Source organism: Plectropomus leopardus, chromosome 22 (genome assembly GCF_026936395.1).
Source record: "Plectropomus leopardus strain MGB_pleo_1.0 chromosome 22, ASM2693639v1, whole genome shotgun sequence".
NCBI lineage: Eukaryota > Metazoa > Chordata > Actinopteri > Perciformes > Serranidae > Plectropomus > Plectropomus leopardus.
Genome location: NC_142197.1, coordinates 5713225 through 5731127, shown reverse-complemented (window position 1 = coordinate 5731127; position 17903 = coordinate 5713225). Strand labels below are relative to the sequence as shown.

The window sequence follows — 17903 nt, the reverse complement described above, 5'->3', positions numbered from 1 at the left end:
ATTTGCAGCATCTTGCATCATGGGACCTTCCACATATTTAGTCAGAATATCCTCCAGGGAGGACGGGGGGTAAACTCTGGACATTTGACCTCTGCTTTCCCTGCTGATCAAACGAAAATAGAAATCTAGCCCTCTGAACTTCTTTAAATGAATCTAATATTTCTGAGATAATTTGTAATTCAAAACTAAACATTTCAATGAATTATTCTGTGCCCCACTGTTCTGTTGGAGGATCCTGGGGTAAAACAGATGGTATCATGCTGCTGCTGCCTTCAAGTGTTCCCTTTTAAGCGCCCACCTCCAGAGATAGACTCTTCTGTGCTGTAGTGGCTGCTTACAAACTGCACATTATCTCAGTTTTCAGTAGTTCATTAATAAAGTTGCAGGATCTGCATGCAACTTTGGAGAAACATTTAAAGATGCATTTATTACTTTTTGGCCACTAGGGGGGGGGTATAACAGGCTGAGACGTGGTCAAAGTTACTAAGCAATCTGTTTTATCTTTTTTAAATCATTATAATTGCACAATAATCTTTTAGCACATCCTCTAGAGTATGTCAACCCTGTGTTTAACCCATAGACCAAGACATTCTCACTCCAAACTCAGTCAGTGATCTTCCACTTTATTAATTTAATTAATTTTTCTTGCTCCGTGATTACCATTGAATTCTCTGTCACTGACATAAGGTTCATATTCATCTTATTTTTGCCATTTTTGCTTTTAATGTGTTGTTCTGTCATACATTTGAGGATACATGTGAGTAATGTGTGATATTTTCAGACTCGGTTCAAGGCAGCACAATAGCGGGAGCATCGCTCGTGCTGCTCTGATGTCTGGTGCTTCAGAATGAATGAATCATTGGGTAGTATTTGTAGCAGGGCACTTTATTTGTCCTCTTTTTGGTTGTTCTGTTTTTTTCCCGCTCCACCTTTGCAGATGGTTCCCTGCTGCTTTTCCATGTTGCTGTGAGTTATTCAGAACACAAACAGTGTGTCACATTACTACGAGTTCAGTGCATAAAAAGATCAAATAGAGGATGCGTCAGTGGTCCGCTCGTGACCGGCCCTCCCTTTCCTACTTCTGCAGAAGAAAACACATTCGGATATATTTTTACCCTTTTGTTTTGTTCTTGTATTGCTCATCCGTGGCTCTCAGATCGACTGGCCCAACAGTAAATTCCCAGAAATGGTCACTCAGCCTCTGTTTCGCATCCTTCCTGGGTTACTTTAAAAGTGTGACTTTTAATTATGAAAATATCATATATATTTAAAGTCCCAAAAGCAGCTCCTGCAGTGTATCTGTCAATGGATCCTCTGCCTATTCAAACACTTACTGACCTCCCTTCACATGTCCCGTATTAAATGAGTCTACTGGTGATTTATTTCCACTTGAGCAGCTCTGGTAAAAGTATCTGCTAGTTCTGTGTTGATGATGACATGTCCTGTAATTGACTGTGATTAATAGTTGCCACAGAATTGCTAATGTGCCCCAAAGGCAGAGCTCTGAGTCGGTCGTATTACCAAGTGATGATTAAATGTTCTCGGTTCGGCCCCCGGGGAGCTGTAGGCCATGACAGTGTGTCAGAGGACAGCGGAGGAATCTTCCATCTCAGTCGTCCATTAGGGAACACAACAGTTGTCTCGCCGTGATAATCTCGGGTCACATTTGATAAGAAGTTCACCTCACTTTGTCTGCTTGAATTACAGGCTTGTTTGCCGGCTATAATTTTAGTTACGGGCAATATGCTCTTTAAAAAAAGCAACAACACTTACATCACATCTGCTCAATTAGATTTAATGCATGTCAGAATTTAAACTGTCATTTAAAAGAATCACAAATATGCCTTATTTAACACCCTAAAAGCCTAGAGTCTGCCGTGTGAATGGGTTTGATAGTAACACACAAAAGTTTCACACAAAAACTTTCAGCTGTTTCTGAAAAAAGAAACATTTCATGCTCAAAATTAATGTAAAGCGTCTAAATGCTTTTGTTTAAAGAAGCAACAGATCAGAAAAGTGCAGCTTGCAGGCATTCGACCTTTACTGAAACGTTTTTGTTGAGTTATTTTTTTCAGTTGATTTTTAATGCCAGATACATTATCTTTAGTTTTTTCACAACACAAAACAGCTTGAAAACATCCAAAATAGGCCAAGTGTCTTCAGTCTCAAGAGTTTTCAGTTCAGTTTCACTTCCATAAAATGTCTCGTGCAGACACTAAGGTTTTCCAGAAAACTTTCTGCCCCTTCTAGCTGGTTTAGGGTTCATAAGTCAGCAGTCAGTGAAGGTATAAAACAGTCAGTAAAACATATTTTCAGCAACTGTGAATGATCCAATTCAAAGGATTATGTCGATAGAGCAGAAACGTGACGCCGCGTTAAGTTTGCTGTTCAAAAGTTGTGTGCATTGAGCCTGTTCAGAGATGAAAAGATACAAAATGCTGCCGTGCATCTCATCCATCTCATTATCATTAAACATTTTGCTATTTTGATGAATTCTGACTTTCTCTTTCCCAGACAGACTTCACACTGAGTTATCTGCAGGAGGTCAGTCTCCTGAATTTCCACATAAATACATTTTGAACTCCCATTAATAATTCTGCGAAAATACAGAACAGAACGAATAAAAAAACAGATATTGAATATGAAATATCAACATGAAATCTGCAGATAAGTGACAACTACATTGAAAATATCTGACATTTAATGATTTAAAAAGGTGTATTATTTGACTCATAATTATATCTTTTAATTCTTGTGTATTGCAAGAAGAACTTTAACATAGTTACTCTCGGTCAAAGTAAACGCAGTAACTCAACCACATCCCTGTGGCTTCTCTTGATGAGAACATAATTATGTTGTGATTAATTGCACCTGTTGCAGAGGAGTACATTAAGAAGTCAAAAATACATCCTGTGAAGTGAATGTTATTTCATCAATCTTTACTTAAAAAGAGAAACATTAATCCATAAACTGACACCAAGAAAAGAAAAGAGGTGTTAAGATGTACATTAAAGGTGAAACAGATACACTTTAGATTTAAATGCCGATCCTTTCATTTTCTAGCCAAAACTTGATGTTTACCAAACACTAACCACATAAGGGGTTTCATACTTAAAATTAACCAACCGTTAGCCACAGCATTGTCACAACATGAAATTAAAACATAACACAAAGTTTCAACAAACCTGAATGATGTATGAAACGTACAATTTTAACAAACAAACTCTGCCAACACTTATTCTGGCATTTGAGTTTGAAATTATCTTGACAGCTATTCGATGGATTGTCGTATAATTTGTTTCACACATTCATGTCCTCCTCAGGATGATTTGTAATAACTTTGGTGACATTATGACTTTTCATCCAGCATCGTCATCAGGTCAAAATGTCTCTTATACTTAGGTTTAAAACCAGATACCTGTAAACAAAAACAAGATTAATAGTTATATTTACTTAAATATTTAAAGGTTCCCTAGATTTTTTTTAAAGAAAATCATCTCGTCAGATTTTATAGTGTATGTAAATAGTAATAGAATTGGAGATGACACAGATTGGCTGAAATCATGTTACGCTCATAACACACTACGATTAATGAAGGGACTAAATGCAACCTCTTTGCCTCCTTTGTGCCCGAATTATGCACCACTTAACTAGCAAAAGTGGGATTGGACACGCCCTAAATGCACTTTAGACCATGATCCTTTAAATGGAGCTGGGAGTCTTGTTAAAGTTTTGTTTTGGTGGAAAGGTGAAGAGAGGTGCTTTTCTCGTGTTACATGAAAACATTGAATCATAAACTTACATTACGTGCTATGCATCGGCTGTAATGACGTCGAGAAGATAATTCCAGGTTTTGGAGCTGCTGTATGACAGAATTTACAGTGTTGACATTTCATTATAGCTGCAGAGAGTTTTTGCTCTGTGCTGTTCCACCATTATTTCTCAGGGAATAGGGAACAAAGTCCTGTTCTTTAATGAGTCCTTCCAAAAGGGAAGGACTTGGCTGGGAGAGAAAGAAGACACTAAGCTGTCCCCTATGATTAATTCAAAAGAGATGAAGCATGAACCCCATAGGAGTGTTGCTTAGATAATTACAGCAAAGGAGACGGGAGCAAATGTTGTCCTGCTGACAAAACCAAAGTCACAAGAACAATTAATGACGGCACAGAAAGCTCGATGATCGGCGCTGACTTTTAGCTCAAAGGGACAACAGAAGTTTGTTGTGGTAAAAACTAGTTGTCTTTTATTTATGGACGTGGTTATAGAGTTCTGTTTTTCCTCAGCAAGCTCTGCAAACCCCCGAGGGGCCCGATTTCAGTTGGTAGAGTTTGTTTCTCTGTTGTCTGCTCTATGGTTAGCTTACATTGTTTCCCACTGAGCGGGGGATTTTATGATGTAAATGCATATTCCAGTCGTATTTGCTTTATCTCCTTAATCTGTATTAATGTCTCGCTTCCTCTTAATATTCAGAGCAGTAGCACACTGCGTAAACTCACACTGAGTAGCAGGGGGACTTCCTGAGTACCTGGAGTGGAAAGGTTTTCTGTGCTGAATGAATTGATGGATGTTTTAAGATAAATGCTACTGAGCACCAAACAAGCTGCACAGTCGAGGAGAGAGCTGCAAGAAACGATTGCTGCATTCATTGATTAATGTATTGATTTTTTGTTTTGTTACAAAATAGTGGAAAAGACTTGTGACATGTTCCCAGAGCTCAAGGTGGCAACTTCAGTTTGGTCAGCAGTTCAAGTATCTTGTTCGTTATGATATTGAGCAGAAAAGTAATAAATCAATGAGATTTCACTTTGCAAAGTTGGACAGGAGCAACGTTTGGGATTTTTCTTTGCTAAATGACTTAATAAATCAAATCATGACAAAACTGTTTTGAATAAATTAACTTAATATTTTAGTGGTTATGAAACGTATTGCACATCTTTATATAATAAAATAATAAAAGCTTCACATTTAAGTTTATTAATTGTCATTCCATCCATATCTGTAAGAATACATACATCAGAGTGAAATAACAGTTAAAGACAGACACAGTTAAAGATACTGAGCAGCAGTTAAAAAGAGACAAGTGCAATAGATAATAAAGTGCACGCAAGTGCCTGATTTAAAAAATTAAAATGCTTGATAAATACTACTAAAAGGTTAAAATATTTTATGTTTGTGCAGGTTACAAAGCAAAAATATGCATGTTAGATATGCAAAAATATGTTGTTTGTGACTGCCCTTCAGAATGACACAAGCACGTGGTTTCTGATCATTTCTTCTCCAAAACCATCACAAATCACAGTTTCTGATGAGGAAAACCTCTATTTCTAGGGCCATCTTCATAAAGCCTCCTCACATAACCCTCAGTGAAGACTGCTGGAGTCGAGAGTACCGACCAGGTCTACCAGACACCTGCGGCCTCTTCACATGCATGAATGCCGACAGTGGAGGACTCTGGGGCCCTTTGACACACCAAACAATAACCACGGACAAATCATACATACATGGTGAAATTTAATAAATTGCAAACAGCTTTATATATATATTTTAAATCTGATGCTTTTATTGGTTAGCTTAAAGGTCAATGATAGTTTGTGTTTTTGTCGTTTTAATCCCCTAAAACCTTGGCTTCATTTCTCAATGACAGCTGCAGCACTGGCTGTAGGTCAGACTGAGGGCACGTCTTGTCATGGTTTCTTTGCACTGAGCGCCTTCAGGAGCTGCCCCCGCTCCATCTGACTAATTGCACTACGTGACCAAACCTAATCATGTTTGTCTAATATGTCATACCTGCAGCTGGGAGTCTTATCCCGTCACACATCTTCAATTATAGAAAATAGGACACGATTCCCCTTGTTTTCTATTATTTATTGATATATTTAATTCTTTCTAGATAACCGTCTAGGGTGCTCCCTGGAGCCGGAGTGCAAACTGTGCTGTGAGCATCGTGCTCTGTTTACGTGTGACTGCCTGTGAACTCTGTCAGGGGCCTTTAGTCTGACAGATGGAGAAGCTTGGAGCGCACACTCACCGTGTCATTCTGTCTAAGCAATGAGGTTTCAAGACAGGCCAACTTTCCTCAGACTGGGTATTTTTGGGATAAACAATCAGACAAGATCAGAGAGAGAGTGTGTGTGTGTGTGTTTACTGTTGCACTGCAGAGCTTCACACATACTGTTTTATTCACATATTACTTGCGTATTCAGTAAGAGGATGCACAAACTCACAGATTCAGACTGCTGTTTTCTATCTGAACTCAGTGCCTGTGTTCTCCTTACGAGCCCGAAACCTCCCGCGTTTCCATAACCGGAGTAAATAATTAGATCAATGGGGATATTAATTTTTCTGAGAAATCGACCCTGCAGGCTCTCACTGCAGTATTTTCCCTCTTGGAGCAATATCGTTATTCTTAAATGCATCACTAATGACCTCATCGATAAACTGCTGCTAAGTTGCCAAAATCTTAAATCAGAGAGTTATGACTTTCTGAATGTCAGCGCTGAGTATCTGCCTCTGTTGCACACAGGTTTGGGATTTCAGTCTTTGAAATTCATACCTCCTCTGGTGTTCAAAACTATTAGAATTGTGGAATTTCTCTCTGACTTTCATTCATTCCCCGCTCCTGCTGCGTACAGACTCCGCTTGAAATCAGTTCATACTGAAAAGCAATGGACCACATTTATCAAGAAAAATAGCTGAAAATGTTCTCCGTGCGGCCCCCGAATAAAGGTTTACTCAATCTCTGTGGTTTGTGTAGTTTTTACAGAAATCCGTTCAGTCATGTTTTTTTTTAATGTGTGACTTCTCAGTATCTCGGGAATAATATTCAAAGATATTTTCCATCATGAATAAAGTGAAGTTTAGCTTTACTGAACAAAATGTTTGAGTATTGATTCCTCAAATACACACAAGAGGACATTTCATTAAATATCTTGGAGTCACCCTGATCAGCTGCTTCTTTAGAAACTTTTTATAGTGTTCGTACACCAAAACCAAAAGACATAACTGAATTTTAGGAATTTAATCATGCTTTTGGAGTATAGATGACAATGATGCTAACAGATCTGTTTTTGACAATTTTTTATTGCTCTCACCAAATACTGCTGCAGTTTCTGTGTCATTTGTAAATGATGTTGGCGTAACAACTACTTCACTCTATCAAAATAAGAGCGCAGTGCATTACTCACTCTGACTCATCACAAAACTGTTGATTTGTTAACAACCTGTTTGATTTTTTTAACCTCTCATGTTTAGTCATTCATGGTAGAAACATTATTAAAAAGCTACAGAAATACCTGTACTATGTTCTCAAAAATCAAAATGATCCCTGAATGCATCTGTGAACTTTCCCAGTCTACACATTTCAAATAACAGGAAGTTTACATGGTTTTAAATCGCTTTCCATATTCTTTTGACATTTTGCAGTGACACAGATACTGTAGTTTCTCCACAACTCTCCTTATGGTCATGTAAGCAAACTGGGAAAAAATAAGAACTAAAGATAAAATGAGGACAGAGTAAGAGCTTAGACTCTTAAGCGATTTACTGAGCGAGGCTTCATGTGCGTAAGATTTAATTTCAAGGCAGCAATTTCCCACTCAGCGAGGATTGTGTGGGCACATGTGTATGACTGAATGTGCGGTGAATCAGAGGGTTTGCGAATGAAGGAGCACATCTCTACCTCATCACAGAAGTGCTGCGAGTACTCGCCTGACAAAAGACAAAAATGAATTTGAGAGTAATGCGTAGGACTTTGTTATAATGACTGGATCTTCCCTCAGTGTTCTACACCATGTTATTATTCTGAATCTGTTTTTGTCAATTTTATTTTGCCTGTTTCTTTATCACATTATGTTGGTAAAATCCGTGCAGCGCTCTCATTTATATGAAATTATTCTCCAGGTGATTTGGTGTCGCGGGCCATGCATCTCCTGCAGCCGCTGCACATCAAGAACCCCAGCAACGGGACTCCAGTCCACCAGAAGACCACCAACACCGGCGTGCACTGGGAGCCCGAGGCTCTCTACACCCTGTGTTACTTCATGCACTGCCCACAGATGGAGTGGGAGAACCCCAACGTCGAGCCCTCCAAAGTCACCTTACAGACGGAGAGGTGAGTCCAACCAAAACCCTGAAATGATGCTACTCTCACACTTTTGGTTTAGTCCAAATCCAAGAACAGTTTGCCGAAAAAATCTGTTATTAAGATTTATTTTTTTCTGTGGACCAAGAAGCCATATTTAAGTCCACCTAAATGTGGTGGTCTCAGATTAGTTACAGTTGAACAGCAGTTCAGTTTGGTTACTGTTACTGGAGAAAAATTCAAGATTGCATGAATTGGTGACCTTTGTAAAAAAACAGGAAAAATGAAGAAAAATACATTTTTGTCTTGTTAGAGAAGCAAAAACATGCAGTGCTTGTTCTCACGTATTTATGGTCTGTATGGATTTTTCAGTTTCTTTCAGTTGTACTCAGGTTTCTGTCTTGTTTCCCTGTGTATGTAAAAATGGGCATTATTATCTCTCAACAATGGGGTGAGCAGCTGAACTATGAAGAAATAATTACACTCATGCTGTACAGACAGCCTGTTCTCACTCTGAAGAATAACAGAACCGATGGCTTTGTTATTACACACCAGCGGACGCCAGGACGGCACGGGGCGGGTCCACATGTAACATGCACGGGCAACATCACTTGAGAACCGGCTGCGTGCACATGAAACGTTGAAGGACAGCGTCGGGTAATAAAGCTGCCGGTAACCCCGTAAGGAGCACAAGTGGGCTTATCGGGTGGGCGGGAGCGGACGTGGATGGGTCCCACAAAACAAATGTAAAAACTGACTGGAACATAAAGGATCAGGGGAACTGAGGTTTTGGATTCAAACAAACCAACCCAGTGTGGAAGCTAACGCGTTATCGCTCCCAACACCCAATCCAGCATCATTACGAACACTGAAGTGGCTTTTTTGTTTGCCTAATTGAAGTGATTCGCGAAATTTACCTGATTTTCCAGCACCTGTGACTGTAACTGTGATCCAAAGACAAATTTGTGGTAAACATGTTACACTCATGATATTTCTGTACTCTGCTAGCTGTCAAGTTTCGTCTCTTTTAAGCAACGTAACTTAGCACAAAGGATTCATTTAGGCCATAGAAAGCAGCATGTCTTAGCTTTCTTGGCACAGACCTTGGCAGACACCTAATGGTCCCAAAACTGAATTTGTCCCCTAAGAGCCAAAAACAAAGAGTCATTCTGAAAAGATATTCAATTTTGTCAATTGGTTGACTTGTTCTCGATGATGTGTGGTCCTTTGACTTGAATTAAGCAGTAAGATGATTTCTGTTTGTGAGAAATGTTTGTATAGGTTAAGATCCAATATCCAAAAACGTCCCACACTTCTGGCAGAGTGTACACACTGTGAAAGCACTTAATTCAGCAGGCACAAACTCCAAAAGCTCTCCATCTTGATACGAGACACATATATCCTTTCAGCCACTCCACCTCTGTCAGTTAGCGGCACACCGGAGCTGCAATGATTTCAGCTGGTCTTAAAGGTTTAGTGCAGACATTCCTACTTTCTTGCACAAGTTTTTCGCCCCACAAGCGATCCCTATGTTAGATGCTGCGTGGGCTGGTCAGCGCTGACACGTCCCTAGGCATGGAGCAGATTGATGGGAACCAGAGGGACTTCACTTGGATGGACGGATGGACAGATTTTCCAACATCTTTCCTCCACTCTGATGAGATAAAACTCCATCCTGACGACCCCGGGGAGCGCAAGGAATGTCAGGCGGAGTGACATGTCAGCAGGCTCTCGGGTCCCCGGAGAGGAAATTCTCTATTTAGCATTCTGCTGAAAGGTTGAAGACGAGTAGAAAGGGCCTGAATAACACAGCAGGATGAGAGGGAGGGAGAATATGATTAGATGAGGTAAAATAATATTTTAGGGTGGTTTTGTTCAGTTCCAGATAAGCCTCTTGTAAGGTGAAAAATTATTGTAGGGAAGCAAATTGCTGAAATGACTTTTACACCTTTTATCTGATGTTAAATTAGAGGTAGAAAATTGGTTTATCGCCCCGTTATTTTGAACTTTATAAGAAAAGGGAAGAATCTGGAAGAATTTAAAATAGTAGCAGAGCTGCAGCAGATTATGTTTCGTGATAGATTCAGTGTTTTGGTCCAGGGAAGAATTTTTACTCCGGGCAGCTCTGGGTGTTGGTTGTCGCTGCAGGCCTGCTGTCTGTATGGATGGATAACATTACCCTCAGTGTTTTCATTCCAGATCAGGCCTTTCTTTTGCAAACATTAGATATAGATACAGATGGTATTTATGGAAACTCCCACAAAATGTCACAAACTTTTTGGCCAAAGGGGAAAACAAAGTATTCGCCACCATGTGTTAAGAGTTACTATTTGGCTTTCCACACTTAAAATATACTTAATAATCCAGAGTTTAAGGGTATTTTTCAACCTGGAACCTACTTTCCTATATTTTTGTGTCTGTCTGACTAATGGGAAGAAGTAAAAGTAAAAACTTTGGGCATGTTCACATTGTTTATTTATGTCCACTGAAAGTGCTTGTTTTTTTCTGACCGGCTCAGATTGTTGTTTTAAGTGTCTGACAGGATTATTGAAAGGAGATAGGCTTCTTTGTTAAAGAGTGAGATCCTCTTTGTTGAACTTAAAACGGCCTCAAATTTGCCATTGTCAAACCCACTATGCTCCATAATAATTTCATCATTTTCATTCAAAGTCAAACAAAACAAAATAAAATTGTGCCTATTTAACACACAGGTCTCAAAAGCGTTAAATAGCACCGCTGTAACTACCTGTGGAAATTAGCACCGCGCTTTATGAATTAGATAGTATTTGCAACAAGGCTTATTTGCATAGCAAGGGGTCAATTTTCTGCCAGTTTTTAAAATATTCATACACACAAATGGCACGGACGCACCCAAGACACTGTCTGCATGCAAGTGAAGTTTGCGTGCATTTCACCCTGTGTTTTCTCCCGTCACCACACCCCATAAATATGACTAGACAGCAACTGTATCTCATCAGTTAGGGAGGAGGTCTGAATCGTTTTATTAGTCAGACTGCTTAACGCTCAAAACCCTCGCCAGAGTTCAAATTCCTGGCAGACTGTAGGTGTAAAAACAAAGATAGCTTCGATGGTGGAAAGTGATTCACACAAAACGTAGACTAGTCAAACACAGTGTGTCAATATCTGAGAGCTGCTGCCTTGATTAAACATGTGCTCACAGCAGAATTACAGCAGGACCAGGCAGCTACAGACATGGTAAACATAACAGTCCCAAATGATTTCTCTGGTTGGTTACGTGCTTCTGTTTGGATTTTTGGAGAACTTGCAGTCGCCAGAGGGTCATGAGGGAATAACGCTCTACAGGGACCTTTACTGATGGATTCTTAATATAATTTAACTGAGTCTAACATGAAATTATCTCATTTGATTTAAGGTTTTCTACTGTGCGCCTGAGACTGCTTTGTGGTTCTAAAAGCCTTGAAGCAAAATCTGTCTTATTATCAAAAACTGAGATCTGGTGAGTCAGAATTATTCCTAACTCTACCATAATTAATGTTTCTTGTAGAATAAGTACATTTGTTGCTAAAAGTACCCTGAATAGCTGAGTTCACAAAGAGGGCATAGTCCTGATAGCAAAGTACAAATGAAGAAAAAAAATCAAGCTTAATATCTGCTGAATGAGAACCTTGTGAAAGAGATTCATCAAGTGTGTCCTCTTTACCAACGAACTGGAAAAAAGCCTGTATATACTATAAGCCATATATACCAAGGCTTTTGTGCTTATTAGTTTCTTTAATGTGGAGGGGAAAGGACCATTTTTATGAGCCTGAGAGGATAATTATTATGAATGACGAGGATTCACTGAAGGCACACTGCCAGTGGATAGACTCATAGCAATAATTTAGATCTATGAACATCATCAAGTCCAGGAAAACAATAAACTTTGTCATTTATGTTTTGTGTACATAATATTTTATAATGAATCGTGGCCAAATGAAACAAAAACACAGCTGATGAGGCAGTTAATGTGGTTATAAGTGTTTGATAGATTAAATATCGACAATAATATAAAAATACACAGTAGGTCATTTTTATGCCTCCACGCTGACAATAGACGCGACATTATTTTATGTTTTTGGGTTGTCCGTCTGTATGTCCTTCATATTCTCATGAATGCAATATCTCTTAAACCACTGGAGGGAATTCCTTCAAATTTGGCACAAACGTTCACTCTGTCTCAACTATGAACTGATTAGAATTTGATGGTCAAAGGTTAAGGTCACTGTGACCTTGCAACCATCTCGTGAGCGCTATATATCTGAAAAAGGTCTTGAGGGTATTTCCTAAAATTTGGCACAAACATCCACTTCGACTCAGTTCAAGTTCTAGGTCACCATGACCTTGGCTGTTGCATTCTCGTGAGCGTGGTATCTGAAGAACCCCTTTAGGGAATTTATTAAAATTCTGCACAAACTTCAATTTCGACTCATAATTGAGATGATTAGATTTTGGTGGTCAAAGGTCAAGGTCACTGTGAACTTGCATTTGTCTTATTTTCGTGGATGCAATATTTCAAGAACGTCTTGAGGGAAGTTCCTCAAATTGGGCACAAATGTCTGCTTCAACTGAACGATGAACTGGTTAGATTTTTATGGTCAATGGTCATGGTCAGTTATATATTTAAAATTATGTTACAAAAAAAAGTTATTGTAGCACTTTCTTGCAGTCGTTTCTTTGTTGTTTTTTGTTTGTTTGTGTATTGTTTTATTGTTGCTTTTTTTCTGGCAACATTACTATTTATTACTGTTTTTGTGCTATTTCTTGAGAAATCGAGTCAATTTATCAAAGGATTAAATTACCGGACATCACAGCTTGTCAAGAAGTGTTAGAATAAATATCTATGTCCTACTTTTGCCCAGATAATCAAGCCCTCTTGGATATAAAGAATGATTTCACAGTTCTTCTTACTGGTATTATACTGGGAAGACACAGCTGAACAGGACTAAGAGCATTCTGACCGGTTTTTCTGTCTGGGTTCTTTTTTGTAGGTTATTTTTTCGTCTTGGTTGTGTGATTGTCCTTATTGTGGTGTGAAGTCAGTGTGACTGAATGGATGTCAAAGAACACCAACAATGTGCTAAAGGAGCACTTCACTTTGAGAGAGACATGTCATTTCATGATAAAATTGTCACCATTTTTCCAGAGTTTTGGCAGTTGTTCTGGGAACCTTCAATGATTTTTCCTCTCATAAAGAACTGAATTATGGGATTGTTCTCTTATAAAAACATGAAAGTGTGTCGACCTGGGCTATTGACATTTTCCAAACGTAATATATTCTAGTGTTATATTTGGTTTGATCAATCTAACTGTAATTTCTCCATGAATATAATGTGCTGCAAGCTCGAAAAAATTCAGCTGTTGATCAGACTGGGTTTTCGGTCAACTCAGGCTTTAAACATTAGCTTGCAGACCTCTGTGGCCTAGGAACTATGCTATGTTGAAACTGCCCCTATAGCAGTTATTTGCTGATCAACGTTACACTGCCTAACTTTATGTTACAATTATATCAAAAATATTAGGTTGTATTGTTTCCCCTGGTGTTATTGGTAACAAGTGTGAGGCTTATGCAAACTAATGAATGCTTGCTATCATAACGTTAGGACCATAACGTTACAGTGTTTGTGTGTGCTGTTTTTCTTTTTTTAAACAAGGAGTTGGAAAGTCATACAGGGAGGATAACAAATTTATATTAGTGTCCTTTTTTGTAAAGCCCAACAGCTCATTTTGCTTGTGCACTGATGTAAAGGGGTTAAATGTCTGATGAATGACTGACCTGAATTTTGCTGCTGTTGCACTGTGAAGGAGAGAAGATAAATAACAGACAGAACAACATAAAAATGTGTTTGTGTGTATGAGAGAAAGAGAGATTAGGTGATTCACAGGTTATGTGATTAAAGACTACACACACACACACACACACACACACACACACACACACTATTCACACTATATATGATGAAATATGAACATGTCAGCCAGGCAAAGACCCATTACTGATTTTGATTAAAGAAGGTAATAACAGCATTTAGGGAGGTTTCAGCATCCAGATCTCTTTCTGTTCTGGACCATCTGAGTAATAAATTATGAATATTGATTTGGTGTAGTCGCCTTTTCGGTTATCTGTGAGCGCATCTTTAATTAGAAAGTTTGTGTGTTATCAGCATTGGACCAGAGTCTCTATTAAGTGATTTTATTTGAAAGGGGAAAAGAGCAGCAATGTGTTTTTCAGGATTAGGTGATATTAAATCACTTTGGCATACAAAGGTCACATTAATCATGATAATGTATATTGATATGGTGGGTAACATTCTGTATGTTTACATTTGTATATGTGAATGAGTGGACTTTTTTAAAGTATTTCTCTTTTAATGCCTTCTCGAGACCTGTTTTTGTGCATATAACGTTTTTAGCTTTTGATTTGTACATCTTTATGTCACCGCTTTAGCAACAGCTGCGTCAGGAGGCTTTAAGTTTTCAGGTTGTCTTTCCGTACATATGTACATTTGTGTATCTCATTCTTATTAACGTATCTCAAGACTGATAAACTCACTGATCAGTGGACTAGATTTTGGTGTTCAAAGATCAAAGGTCAAGGTCACTGTGAACTCATTCAGATTATTCTTGTGAACATGGCATTTTAAGAACACCTTAAGAGCATTTCTTTAAATTTGGCACAAACGTCTATTTGGAGTCAAGGATGAACTGATTATATTTGGTGATCAAAGGTCAATGTGACCTCACAAAATATATTTTTGGCTGTAACTAGAATTTATTCACTAGTTGTGTTCAAATTTCACACAATTTCTAATGGGATAAAATGATGACATTTTAAATCCAAAAGGTCAAAATCAACTTGACATGATAATGTTTGCATGGAGTCGTAGATGCTACAGTTAAAATTTAGTAGGTCAAAGTCTCTTAACACTTCATGGGGACAGTTAAGGAAAATGCAGGAGTGCCACCGCTCCACCCGGCTTAATCTCACAAAGGTGCTAGAAATATTAACAAGTCGAAACTGATAGAAAAGATTTTCACACCTTTAGATCTAAGATCAGTGTTTAACTTTATTGAGATTTCGGAGAAAAAAAGCAAAGTGTGAACAGTCAAGGAAAAACAACATCTCACAGTATTACTTGCTCAAAAGTAATACCTCAAAAATACAGCTTATCTTTTTCACCAGGACTGTGTAGACGTGGTTTGATCAGATTTTGATTGACAGTGACCAAACAACTCACCGACAGTCATGAGATTCAGATTCAAACGTTTAATCCTGACTGGTGCACAGAGATATGTCACCTTTTTTCCCCTACAGAGTCCCACCTACTTCAAACCAGCAAAAAGAGAAATAGAAAAAGAAATCTCTCATGAGAAATAACCCAAACTGTTTGGTAGAAAATAGTGCGTTTATGTGGGATCCCATTAGTCATGGTAAGAAACTGATAATAAAAATAATAAGCTTTCAGGGCCTTCAAGGTCATCCATTTCATTTTTTAAAATCCTTTTGTACCTAATAGGTTTAAATATTACATTAGTATGTTATTATTTATATCCTTTCTGCTTGTGGAAAATCCCATTTAGCTTTCAGTTCAAACAAATCACAATGATTTGCACATTTGATGTGAGCAAAACAAACCTCTGTTTTCCACTGCAGGCCGTTCCTGGTACTGCCTCCGCTGATGGAGTGGATCCGGGTGGCGGTCGCCCACACCGAGCATCGACGAAGCTTTTCTGTGGACAGCGATGACGTGAGGCAGGCTGCCAGGCTGCTGCTGCCCGGTGTGGACTGTGAACCACGGCAAATAAAGTAAGGATATGTTGCTAATAACAAAGTTTTACTGCAGCAAGCGAGCAGCTCTTGAGGCAGAAATGATCTCAGTGGTTCAGTTAAACCTCAGTGAGTGAAAACAGTGTGAGTCCATCTCACTTCTGGAAGTGTTTAATCATCATAAACCTTTGCCCATAAGTCTCGGTAGCTCAACTCATAAATCTCTCATGGCATACTAAAGGTCCAGCGACAGTGTACACACATCTGTTCAAATCCTCTATAAATTCTCTCTCAAGAGTGTGTTCATATAAATCTATAAAGCCATCTGTTGGACTGGAACTAATTATAACACGCATGTTACAGCAGCCAGATATCCATACTGTCATAACAACGGAGAGAGGGAGACAGCAAAAAAAGGTTTATAAATGTTGTGTATAATTTTTTTTTTCTGTGTTGGTGTGGATGTTTGATGTGGTTGTGCATCATCTGTAAAGTCGCCACCTCAGAATTATACGGATTTATCTGTGTTCTTAGCAGTTTTGAGATATTGAATACAATGAATACAAACAATTCTGTTTTCTAAATAAAAAGTCCAAAAAAATGCATTAAACTTAAAAAGCACCTCACATAATGTCAGAAAGTTTTCACAGAATGAGAGTATATGTATAACTCTATTTTGGCAAAATGTCACACAGAACCTTTTAATTCTCAGGTGGCAACTTTCTGGCACCGATTGAGATCGATCCCTTTATCAGTACAAAAGTAGGTCATGTTGTACGAGGTCTGTCTCTTTAAGGACAGTCTGGTCAGCCAGGTCAGTGTTAACAGGTACTTTTCTGCTCAAACAGATCATAGTGTTAAAGTACTATCATTTAGCCTGCATTGTCAGATAAGAGCAAGAGTCCAATGAGATCATTTTTTAGAAATATCTGAGGCAAGAAGTGGGTTAGATTTAATTTTAGCTGCGCTAGCTGCATTTTGGGATTGTATTTTGGGTTAGTAAATCAGTCTACCACATTAATCCAAGACTAAAATATCTTTTATGTGTTTCAGACCAGCTGGTTGACATTTGTGGTCTTCAGTAAAATGTCTCAAAAGCTAGTGAGTGGATTACCATGGAATTTGTTACACACAGACATGGTCCCCTCAGGATGAATTGTAATCACTTTTGCGATCCCTTAACTTTTTCATCTTTCATCTTTCGTCAAAACGTGTAATTATGCCTTTCAGACCAACAAATACACAAAAGAAATTATAAGCTTTTCAGCAAAAAGAATGTTTTCTCAGGATTTCCCTCAAATTAATTTATTTGTGGCCCACAATTAAAACATCTACACCTATGTATTGACTTTCCCTCTTCGAAGCCGGACCGTTTATAGGGAATGCCATTAGAATATATATATTGTTCAGTTATTCATCGCACCACGTTCTCTGAGAACAGAGTGTACTCTGGGCACAGATGGAGCAGCAGAGCTCCAGGTACAGTGAAAGTGAAACTTTATCTTTTAATTTATTGTGTCTAAAAGTTTGCTTTGCCTCACCTCTCTAGCAGCTGCTCCTCTCATCCATCGATGTAATCTGATCAGCTGTAATCAGACCGACAGATCAATCATCAGCCCTGCAACCTCTGTGCGAAACACAGATTCTGATGTTATAATCACCAACATTTTGATTAACTGTAGTTTGATTACATATTTTTTCTCAGTACCTGTGCCAATCACAGTTACATTTATTTTTTTAATTATGAAACATTGTTGCATAAATAATTATTTCCCAACACAGCTTAGAAGTTTGTTCATGAGATGTTGCAGTTACTAAATGAAGTCCCTCTTTCAGTCACCCATCTGCCAGCTTCGTGACTTGGGGATAAATCTTCTCTCTGCGTGCTTCTGTCTCCTCCTGTTTCCTCCTCTCTCCCCCCACTCTCTTCTCTCATGCACAAACACACCCCAGCAGTCACGTAGCTGCGCTCAATATTTGTCACATGGCGGCTCCGTCAGCGATGTTGTGTTGGTGTCAGTGGGTTAAGAGTCGTAT

General features: G+C 38.6%; 1 protein-coding gene across 3 annotated transcripts in view; it reads left to right on the top strand.

Annotated features, from left to right (window-relative positions):
* Positions 1-17903, top strand: part of abtb3a (ankyrin repeat and BTB domain containing 3a) — a 210106-nt gene that overhangs the window by 158685 nt on the left and 33518 nt on the right. For all 3 annotated transcript variants that reach the window (XR_015775591.1, XM_088073000.1, XM_088072999.1), the window contains exons 3-4: positions 7900-8110; positions 15753-15905. Coding sequence is in view for 2 of the 3 variants with exons in the window: in XM_088073000.1 (XP_087929126.1) it covers positions 7900-8110; positions 15753-15905 (364 nt within the window). In the remaining variant the exon portion in view is untranslated. The remainder of the gene's footprint in view (positions 1-7899; positions 8111-15752; positions 15906-17903) is intronic.